At 58.6% G+C, this 11539-nt stretch overlaps 1 protein-coding gene across 1 annotated transcript; it reads left to right on the top strand.

Annotated features, from left to right (window-relative positions):
- The first annotated feature begins 4910 nt into the window (after nucleotides 1-4910).
- Nucleotides 4911-10165, top strand: LOC103581734 (histo-blood group ABO system transferase-like). Its single transcript, XM_008563496.1, is given in 4 exon segments — nucleotides 4911-4945; nucleotides 7228-7362; nucleotides 9441-9814; nucleotides 9817-10165. Coding segments are annotated over 4 exon segments (858 nt in total). The 3' UTR covers nucleotides 10131-10165.
- Nucleotides 10166-11539: the final 1374 nt, after the last annotated feature.

Below are 11539 nucleotides of genomic sequence, written 5' to 3'. Positions count from 1 at the left end.
TCCATCTCTCTGTTTGCTTTGGGACACTATTAGAGATAAGCTGTCCCGTGGTCCCAGGATTCAGAAATGTGGAGCTGATTACAGACAAGCATCGTAAGATAAGAAGCAGCAGATGGATCAGCTGAAAGGGGCTGATTTGGGGGGAAAGGAACAGGAGCTGGGGCCGGGCGATATAAACCTTTTCAGAAGTGAGCCTTTTAGGAATATTTGTACTCTTGACTGTATGAACACATGACTTCCATAAACATAAGAGGCACCTTAAAAGAAGACCAGTGCTGGCCCGTTAGCTCATTTGGTTAGAGCAGTGTTTTAACACCAGGGTCGAGGGTTCAGACCCCTGTCCTGGCCAGCTGTCCCCCTAACACTGGTTATTATTTCCCTGTGCACGCGCACACAAGGGGCCGTGGGATGCTTGGGGAGGTCAGGGGCCACTTTCTCGTGGATGCGCTGGTTTGAACATGTGGGTTAAACATGCGGGTCGGCCGCCGTGAGACCTGCCCCGCGTCCTTGGCGGGGCTCAGCTGTGGCTCTGCAGACTTCACTTCAGTCTCCCATGGGGAAGGGGTGCTCCGGGAAGGGGCCACCGAGGGGCTGGGGGAGCAGCTGGGGTGCTGAGCTGGGGGGGACAGGCGCCTCCCCCTGTCTGAGTAGAAGGAGGGAGTGGGGTGTGGAGACGCTCGGGCTGTGGAAGCAGGAGGACGGGCAGGTCACAGGGGCTGGGGGAGGACGCTGGTGCAGTCCGGTCTCCCACGGCTGTTTTTCAGGAATGCGAAGTGCGGCTCGCTCCCTCCTCCAGCCCTTCTGCTAATAACACTCGTCTGGGTCTGCTTCGGGTAAGAGACATTGATCTGCGCAGCTGGCCCAGCTTGGGGGGAAGCAGACAAAGCAGCCAGCCAGACCCTCGTGGGGAGCCCCTGAGCTGCCCAGCCCTGAGTATTACAGGATGCTGAGGGCCTTGATGACGGGTGTGGCACATGCCTGGCTCCTGCCAGCCGGTGTGTCCTCCTTCGCCTGCTCCCTTGCTGAAGCCTCACCTGGGGAACGGGCTTGTCTCCCTCCCATTTCGCAAACGGGGGTGTTGGGGTTAGGAGGCTGAGAGCGGCCGCATGGCTGGGGGTGGGAAGACAAGCCTGGGGGCCCGAGCTGTTAGCCATAGAATCTCCTGAAACCACAGAGTGAGGTCACTGGCCAGCTCTCCTAGGGCATCTGTGGACACAGTCAGAAAACTCTCTAGGGTGGCCTTGGGGGCTGCACTGACCCAGGTAATGGGAACCCCCTGCAGCTGCCATAGGTGCCCACACATGGAGCATAGTCCCCAGGGACCTCCTTCCTGCCGAACCCCTGGTGCGGGATGTGGCAAGTCGCCTGGGCTTTGCCCAGAACTCACCTGGCCCTGCAGCAAGGCCTTGCGGCCTCCCTGGGAAGGTCTGTGCTGGCTCCAGCATGCGTTGTTCGGAGGGAGGGCTGGACAGGCAGGCGTTGGCTCTGTGTCCTGAACCGCTGCCTTCGGTGCACTTCCTCCCCACAGCTACGGGTTCCTGAGCCCCAGAAGCCAGACGCTGGGTAACCCGGGAACTGGGGACAGGTGAGTGAGGGAGAAGGATGTGTGGCTCTCCGTGCTGGCCCTGTGGGACTGGCTCCATGGGTTTCCCCTGACCTGCCTGGGCCTCCTCTTCTCCCCTCTCTATACTCTGCCCGGAGCAGCCTCGGCCACCTCCATGGGCACCACTGCCTCCACATCTGTGGCTTCAGCCTCGACCTTCCTCTGACCTCCACCCACAACTCCAGGCTTACCCGGAGAGGTCCCATGCGTGGCCTCTGCTCCCTGCCCGTGCCCCTCCCCTGAACAGCCCATGCAGTGGATGGCTCTGCCTTGCCCAGTGCCCACGCTGGAGGCCTGGCCCTGCTCCTGGCTCTTCCTTTCTCCTCACCCCTATGCGGGGTGACTCCAGGTCCTGTCGGCTCTGCTTTTCGGTGTTTCTCACGCCCGTGGCTTTGCCTCCATGCCCTGCTCCGGTCGAGGCTGCTCTCAGCTGCAGCAGCCTCTCACTTGTCTCCCTGTCTCCCTCTGCCCCGACTCCCGTCCTCCTTGCAGTAGCCAGAGAGATCTTTCTGGAACATAACGTAGCAGCCCTCTGTGGTCTGACCCCGTCTGCCCAGCCTCTCCAGCCTCATCTCTCCCACCACGGCCCCCACTCTCTGTGGTGTGCAGAGCAGCCTGTCACCATTTGTCCATGTGCTGTGTGGTCCTGACTCCAGGCCTTGGTCCCTGCTGTGCCCTCTGCTGGGCCACTCCTGTGTCCTGCTCTCTGTGTCTGCTAACTCCCACTCGCATCGCTTATCCACTCATGGAAAACACTCGCGATCATGGCTTGCTGTCTCTCCCTGGGTTCCTGAGGCTGCTGGGGCTGACTGGGCTCATCTGGGCGGTCCTCCGTGGTCTCTCCAAGCAGTCCTAGGCACATGGTGGCTGGAGCCAGGATCATCTCAGAGTTCCTCATGTTTCTGGCATTGATGCTGGCTCTTGGCTGAAACACCTTCCCGGGGGCTCCGCATGTGCCCTGGGCTCCTCTCAGCTTGGTTGGGAGGTTCCAAGACCAGCATCCCAAGAGACAGGAGACAGAAGCTGTATCGCCTTTCAGAACCCGACTTCAGAAGTCACCCTGCATCATTGCTGCCGCATTTTATTTCCTAGAAGATGGGGAATCAGACCCCACCTCTTGAAGGAAGGGGGCTTCAGAATTTGCAGACATGTTCTGAAACCTACACCCTGTTCAGCCTCAGCTTAGGAATGTCTGGCAGATGTGTGAGCCATGTGGGTCTGCTGAGGACAACCCACACTGCAGTGTGTGATGTTGCGGTGGGTGGGTACCTGGCAAGGACATGGGCCAGTGCCACAGCCCCTTGCCGCAGTGACAGCTGTCCTGTGACTGTTTCAGACAGACTCACTCCACATTCCAGGCCAGTGCTGCACCCCTTTCACCGGGACCCCAGCTAGATTTCCTGCCCTCATGCCCACACAACCCATCTCCTATGTTCTCATTCCGCAGTGTGGCTGTTGGAGAAGTGGACGGCCTGCAAGTTGTAACATTGTCAAGGTATAACGTCTTCATTGGGTGCCCCCCACACCCCAGAATTGCCCCCCAGCGAGAACGGCTGCTCCTTCCCAGGTCTCCCTCCTCTGACTTTGCCCTCATCCTGCAGTCACCAAGAGACCAAGGCATAGCTGGTGCTTTTGTTGTGACCCGCTGCGTGTCATTGGCTTTGAAGGAGGATGACAACTGTATCAGTCCATTCTCTGTTGCTTATAACAGAATCCTTGAAAATGGGTCATTTATGAAGACATGAAATTTATTTCTTACAGTGACAGAGGCTGAGAATTCTAAATTCCAGGGAACACATCTAGTGACGGTCTTCCTCTAGGTGGAGACTACGGTGACGCAGGTGTCACATGGTGACAATGGGCTGAGCGAGAGTGAGCTAACCTGCTCCCCTGCCCTCCTTATAAAGCCACCAGGCCCACGCCCATCACTCCATGAACGGATCAACCCATTCACGAGGGCAGTCCTTACAGTCTAATCACTGCTCAAAGGCCCCACCTTGCAAACACCATAGTCAGCTTTCCCGCCCTCTCAGCGCTGTTACAGTTGGGGTCAAGTGTTCAGTACATGAACTTATGGGGACACATTTAACCCATTGCACCAACTGATTTGGTTTGCCTGGGACTCAGGGATCAATTTCCTGGGATGTGAACCTTTACTGGGGCTGACACTGGGACAGTCTCAGGCAATCCAGGCTGAGTTGGCCACTCTCCTTTTCATATATTTATTTTTATTTTTAACTGTGGTAAAACACATGTAACGTGAAAGCTGCCACCTCAACCGTCTTCAAGTGCGGTGCTCAGTAGTGTTAATTACATCCACATCTTTGTGCAGCCGTCACCACCGTCCATCTCCAGAACTTTTCAAACTGAAACTCTGTCCCCATGAAACAACTCCCTGCCCTCCCCAGCCCCTGGCACCCACCAGTCATTCTGCTTTCTGCTGCTGTGAGTCTCACTGCCCTAACTACCCTGTACAAGTGGAATCACACAGTATCTGGGTTTTTGGGTTTTTTGGGTGTGACTGGCTTAATTCACTGGGCATAATGTCATCCATGTTGTAGCATGTGTCAGAATTTTTTCCTTTTTAAGGCTGACTCCCTACTTTTAAATTCCATCATTGGAAGTGCAAATTATAGCCATTTTTTTACATTGAAAATGGCCCACTGGCTGCTGTTTCCCGGGGACTCTACCCTACTCTAGGTGTGTATCCACTGCTCACACATTTCCACAGACTATTGCACCTGACAGTGCTCTAAGCCACCGTGGGAACTGGTCCCGTGACGACCGAGAGAGGGAGGTTTTACTCTCCCATTTCCCAGACAGGAAGCCTTGGCTCTGGGAGCCATAAGATCTGCCATGTCAGCAGCCAGTGAAGGGGCAGAGCACACTTCAGGCCCAGGTGGCATACTCTGTGATGACGGCCTTTCCCTGGGAAGTACCAGGGCCAGACGCCAGGTCCAACACCCTCCCTGCCCACAGTGAATTAAAACAGAACCCCTTAGGTCTCCTCCAGCCTAAGTCAAGTAGAAGGCTCTCGTCCAGCCTAAGTCAAGTAGAAGGCACCATGCCCTGAGGTGATGTCATTCCTCTTCCATTAAAAATGCTGAAACGGAGGCTCTAAGCTTCAGCCCTTCCCCAGGGCCTGGGATGATGGGAGCTTTCATTAGCGCAGCCTGCATGGGATTGCTCACCCCGGCCAGAATGCAGGAGCTCAGTCACATTTCAGCAGCTGTACGTGCCCCACCTACTACGTACACCCCACATAATTTTCATTCAAACTCACGTTGTGGTGTTTTGCTTTTGCAGGATGGTATATCCCTAGCCAAAGGTGCTAACACCCTTGTGAGTAAATTTATTGAAAATTTAACATAGAACAAGGTGCTGTTCTAAAGATACTAAAGGGTGGTTTTCTTCATTTCAATCTCAATATCAGTCTGCTTTGTCAGAGTCTTTTCCTCTTAGGTTTTCTGATATCTGAATTTGAAGGCCCGCTGTTGACCTACAAGTAACTGATGCCAAATGTTTGAGTACGGGGTTGACTGAGCCCTTGTGATGGCTGCAGCCAGGAAACACCTAGGTCAGGTGACCAGATGGCAGCAGAGCTCGGCATTTTATGACACAAAGGTGGAGAATCAGACAGAGAGGAGAGGACAGCCCCTGATCATTACATCATTTTTTCTATTGGCTAGTACCTATGTGAGGGGTCTTCAAAACATTCCTGGAAAGATTCACATTTTTAACCCTATTTTTGTATGAATTTTTGGAAGTACACTCATGTATAGAAGAAGCCTCCTTCCCTCACAGGCTGGACACCTGCAAGATGGCCCTGGGGCCTTTGTCATCCCCTTACCAATTCAGACATGGGGACTGGCCAGTTTAGCTCAGTTGGTTAATTTGCACAGACTGAGGGCAGAGAGGTCGGCCTGAGAATTCCTACTCCAGCTCCCAGGGACAAAGGGCTGTGGATTCAGCCCCCACTAAGCACACCACCCAGCTCCCATGGCCAGCACAGGGCTCTGTCACAGCACTGCCTTGCTGTCTGTCTGTCTCCCCTCTGGATCCCGGGCATGGCCCGTGCCAGGTGTGGGCAGGTGCTGTGCCTTCATGGAGCCCTGCGTCCCCAGCCCCTCCAAGGGAAGTGGCCGCACAGCCAAACCACAAGCCCTGTCACCCATCCCCAGCGGCCAGGCCTGAAGCTGCACCTGGCAGCCTGGCTCTCCTGCCTGAGCTCGGGTGGCTGGACTGTGTCATCCCATGGGCGTGTGGGTGTCCCCTAATTAACCAGAGTGCCTTCCTTCCCCTTGTGAGGGATTTACCAACGAGCCAGGTGAGGGTAAAGCAGCCACGGTGCCTGCTCCAGACACTTGGGGTCTCACAGGGGGCACAGCACACTCTCTGGGACCCCCTGTGTCCATGGTGGGGAGCACATAGCCCTGGGGAACCTCAAGGAGGGACCAGCCATCTGAATGAGTTGGAGAAAACTTCCCAGGGCGGGGGGCCTATAAGATTTTACCTCTGGATTCAAGGTTTGTGGCCTAAGCAAGCCCTTACACTTCCCTTCTTTCTGGGACCCCATTTCTCCCCTTCCCCTGTTCACAGTGGTGGACCTGATCCCTGATCCAGTGAAAGAGTTCAGGAATGACACCCTCTTAGGAGCATGAGCAGTTTACTGAGGACCTTGTCAAAACAACACCCTCAACCCTCCAAGGGAGGGAGCTCTAGGGTGTAGAGACAGGGGAGTGGGGCCCAGGCAGAGCCCACCGCAAGTGAGGGCAGCAGGTGGCGGCCCCCCGCTGGTCCCAGCCCAGCCGGCTCTGCCAGGGCAGCAAAGGGGGCGCATGGGGGATGCTTCCTCAGGCCCACCAGGGAGGGTCTGCCCGGGGAGCTCGGGCGGGGGCGTGTGTCCCAGCTCCGGCTCTGCTGCCTGTGGGCGGTGGCAAGTTTCCCAGCCTCCTCAGGCTCAAAGCTCCTTCCCTGGATGCTGATAGTCCCGCCACCTCTGGGCGGGTCACAGCCCAGGCACTCGCTCAGGACAGGGCAGGGGAATGTGCGCCTGCTGATCTGAGCCATCGCGAGACGGCTGGATCCGCGCAGGGCCCGCCTCTTTGGGCACTGAGGTGGCCCTGGCCGTGATGTCCAGCTTCCCTGCTGTGGCTCCCCTGCAGGTACCTGGTCTTCCTGAAGCTGTTCCTGGAGACGGCGGAGAAGCACTTCATGGTTGGATACCGGGTTAACTNAACACATAGGATTCTCTTTCCCTTTTCTCTTTGATTGGTTCTTGTTTCCTATCCCTTTGTCCACCAAACAATGTGGAGAGGTGTGATGGGCACTTCCTTCTCCAGAGGGGATTCCTGCCTCTTTGCCGGCAGATCTCAGCCTCCTTTGTGGTCCAGCAGAGTCTCGCATTCAGTCAGATCTGAAAGTGATTTGCCCAGCTGGAGTCTGGATTTGCCTCTGGTTGGTGTTCTGGCAAGTGCTAGCTCTGTCTGGAAGGGTGGTCAGCGCTGGGGGGTGCTGAGGAGACAGAGGCTGAGTGGGGGGCTGGGATCAGAGGCCAGCAGCGTGTGTGTGTGTGGTCACCCTGCTGTCAGCTCACATGTTGCTGCATGGCTTTCCCTGTGCAGTAGAAACGATGTCCTCGTTGTGACTCCTTGGCTGGCTCCCATTGTCTGGGAGGGGACCTTCAACATCGACATCTTGAACGCACAGTTCCGGCTCCATAATGTCACCATTGGGTTGACCGTGTTTGCCATCAAAAAGTAAGTAGGTGAGGTGACTGACGGCAGTGATCTGGGATATGGTGAGTGACTGGGGACTTCAAGATCTGTCCTTATGTTCAGGACAGAGTGGGGCAGGGATAGTCTTGTCCTCCCAAAGGGTACATGTTAAGGCTCACGTGCTCCATGGTCATACCGAGCTCTTGTGGGCTCCCTGGGTGAATAAAACCCAGCTGCTTCTCCTGAGGCTGTGTCTCTCCCAGGGGTGGCAGTTCCAGCCTGCGGACCCCAATCTGTTCCTGTCAGAGGTGGGGGGCAGAGAATCCCAGGCAGTCCCCCTTCTGAGCCTGGCACAGCTGCACCCCCTCAAGACAGGGCTTCAGACGGGTCCCTTTCCCTGACCAGAGATGGCAGGAAGGGGGTAGACTGTTTGCTGTCCTCGGACCAGTAGGAATAGGACGCCCGCAAAGCTGCAGCCACTCTGCCCAGATGTAGGATGAGGCGGAGAGGGAGGGTCAGGCCAGGCACCTGTGGAGGCAGCTAATCAGTGAGGTCTTGCAACTGGGTCCGGCCAGCTTCACTGGGAGCTGGCGAGGTGACTGCAGGAGCGCAGTTGCACCCTTCGGAGTCTGTGGAGCGGGGCTGGCAGCACTAGCCGCCCCCAGGGACCGCTGTGGGGCACGGTTCCTGCGTGCTGAGGTGCCTGCATGTGGGGAGGGTTGCAGGAGGGAGAAGGCTCCTTCCCTCACAGGCTGGACACCTGCAAGATGGCCCTGGGGCCTTTGTCATCCCCCTTAACAATGCAGACATGGGGGCTGCCAGTTTAGCTCAGTTGGTTAATTTGCACAGACTGAAGGCAGAGATGTCGGCCTGAGAATTCCTACTCCAGCTCCCAGGGACAAAGGGCTGTGGAGTCAGCCCCCACTAAGCACACCACCCGGCTCCCACAGCCAGCACAGGGCTCTGTCACAGCACTGCCTTGCTGTCTGTCTGTCTCCCCTCTGGATCCTGGACATGGTCCGTGCCGGGTGTGGGCAGGTGCTGTGCCTTCATGGAGCCCTGCATCCCCAGCCCCTCCAAGGGAAGTGGCCGCACAGCCAAATCACAATCCCTGTCACCCATCACCGGCGGCCAGGCCTGCAGCTGCACCTGGCAGCCTGGCTCTCCTGCCTGAGCTCTGGGGACTGGGCTGTGTCATCCCATGGGTGTGTGGGTGTCCCCTAATTAACCATAGTGCCTTCATTCCCCCTTGTGAGGCATTTACCAACCAGCCAGGTGAGGGTAAAGCAGCCACAGTGCCTGCTCCAGACACTTGGGGTCTCACAGGGGGCACAGCACACTCTCTGGGACCCCCTGTCCCCATGGTGGGGAGCACACAGCCCTGGGGAACCTCAAGGAGGGACCAGCCATCTGAATGAGTTGGCAAAAACTTTCCGGGGCGGGGGGCCTAAAAGATTTTACCTCTGGATTCGATATTTTTGGCCTAAGCAAGCCCTTACATGTCCCTTCTTTCTGGGACCCCCTTTTCCCCCTTCCCCTGTTCACAGAGCTGGACCTGATCCCTGATCCAGTGAAAGAGTTCAGGAATGACACCCTCTTAGGAGCATAAGCAGTTTACTGAGGACCTTGTCAAAACAACACCCTCAACCCTCCAAGGGAGGGAGCTCTAAGGTGTAGACAAGGGAGCGGGGCCCAGGCAGAGCCCACCGCAAGTGAGGGCAGCAGGTGGCGGCCCCGCTGGTCCCAGCCCAGCCGGCTCTGCAAGGGCAGCAAAGGGGGCGCATGGGGGATGCTTCCTCAGGCCCACCGGGGAGGGTCTGCCAGGGGAGCTCGGGCGGGGGCGTGTGTCCCAGCTCTGGCCCTGCTGCCTGTGGGCGGTGACAAGTTTCCCAGCCTCCTCAGGCTCAAAGCTCCTTCCCTGCCTGAGACGGGGATGCTGATAGTCCCGCCACATCTGGGCGGGTCACAGCCCACGCACTCGCTCAGGACAGGACAGGGGAATGTGCGCCTGCTGCTCCGAGCCTTCGCGAGGCGGCTGGATCCGCGCAGGGCCCTCCTCTTTGGGCACCGAGGTGGCCCTGGCCGTGATGTCCCGCTTCCCTGCTGTGGCTCCCCTGCAGGTACGTGGTCTTCCTGAAGCTGTTCCTGGAGACGGCGGAGAAGCACTTCATGGTCAGATACCGGGTCAACTACTACGTCTTCACCGACCGGCCAGCGGAGGTGCAGCGCGTGGCCCTCGGCGACGGGCGGCGGCTGGAGGTGCACGAGGCGCGCAGCTACGCGCGCTGGCAGGACGTGTCCATGCGGCGCATGGAGGTGATCGGCGACTTCTCGGCGCGGCGCTTCCTCCGCGAGGTGGACTACCTGGTGTGCGCCGACGTGGACATGCAGTTCCACGACCACGTGGGCGTGGAGGACCTGAGCCCGCTCTTCGGCACGCTGCACCCCGGCTACTACGGCCGCGGCCGGGAGGCCTTCCCCTACGAGCGCCAGCCGGGGCCCAGGCCCACATCCCCCGCGACGAGGGCGACTTCTACTACATAGGCACCTTCTTCGGGGGCTCGGTGCCGGAGGTGCAGCGGCTCGCCAAGGCCTGCCAACAGGCCATGATGACCGACAAGACCAGTGGTGTCGAGGCCGTGTGGCGCGACGAGAGCCACCTGAACAAGAACCTGCTGTACCACAAGCCCACCAAGGTGCTGTCCCCTGAGAACATGTGGGACGAGCGGCTGCTGATCTGGCCCGCCGTCATGAAGAAGCTGCGCTATGTGGCCGTGCCCAAGAACCACCAGGAAATCCGCCACCGCTGACTGCGTCCGGGAGCGCAGGAGGGCCGAGCCCGCGGCCCCGTCTCCCCGGGGACCCTCCTAGACCCGGGCCGGCTTAGCAGGAGCTGCGCTTCCTTCTTCTGCCCTGTTGGGAGGAAGGGCTGCAGCCTAGCCCGTGCCCACCTCACGTTCAGACCGTCCAGGACACGCGGACACGCAGACACATGGACACAGACCCGCGGGCATGCAGACACACAGACACACGACACACACTCGCGGGCGCGCAGACACACAGACACACGACACAGACCCGTGGGTGCAGACACACAGACACACAGACACAGACCCGCGGGCATGCAGACACACGACACACACTCGCGGGCGCGCAGACACACAGACACAGACCCGCGGGCATGCAGACACACGACACACACTCACTGGCGCGCAGACACACAGACACAGACAAACGACACAGACCCGTGGGCGCAGACACACAGACACAGATCCGCGGGCATGCAGACACACAGACACACGACACACACTCGCGGGCGTGCAGACACACAGACACAGACCCGCGGGCATGCAGACACACAGACACACGACACACACTCGCGGGCGTGCAGACACACAGACACAGACCCGCGGGCGTGCAGACACAGACACAGACCCGGGGGCGTGCAGACACAGAGACACACGACACACACTCGCGGGCGCACAGACCCGCAGACACAGAAACACAGACACAGACCCGCGGGCGCACGGACACGCGGACACAGACCCATGGGCGCGTGGACACACGGACACAGACCCGCGGGTGCGCAGACACGCAGACACAGACACACGNGAGATGTCGGCCTGAGAATTCCTACTCCAGCTCCCAGGGACAAAGGGCTGTGGAGTCAGCCCCCACTAAGCACACCGCCCGGCTCCCACGGCCAGCACTGGTCTCCGTCACAGCACTGCCTTGCTGTCTGTCTGTCTCCCCTCTGGATCCCGGGCGTGGTCTGTGCTGGGTGCGGGCAGGTGCTGTGCCTTCATGGAGCCCTGCGTTCCCAGCCCCTCCGAGGGAAGTGGCCGCACAGCCAAACCACAAGCCCTGTCACCCATCCCCGGTGGCCAGGCCTGGAGCTGCACCTGGCAGCCTGGCTCTCCTGCCTGAGCTCCGAGGGCTGGGCTGTGTCATCCCATGGGTGTGTGGGTGTCCCCTAATTAACCATAGTGCCTTCTTTCCCCTTGTGAGGGATTTACTGACCAGCCAGGTGAGGGTAAAGCAGCCACAGTGCCTGCTCCAGACACTTAGGGTCTCACAGGGGGCACAGCACACTCTCTGGGAGCCCCTGTCCCCATGGTGGGGAGCACATAGCCCTGGGGGACATCAAGGAGGGACCAGCCATCTGAATGAGTTGGAGAAAACTTCCCAGGGTGGGGGGCCTAAAAGATTTTACCTCTGG

This window comes from Galeopterus variegatus, unplaced genomic scaffold (assembly GCF_000696425.1).
Source record: "Galeopterus variegatus unplaced genomic scaffold, G_variegatus-3.0.2 Scaffold13809, whole genome shotgun sequence".
Lineage (NCBI taxonomy): Eukaryota > Metazoa > Chordata > Mammalia > Dermoptera > Cynocephalidae > Galeopterus > Galeopterus variegatus.
This window is presented reverse-complemented; position numbering and strand designations above follow the sequence as displayed.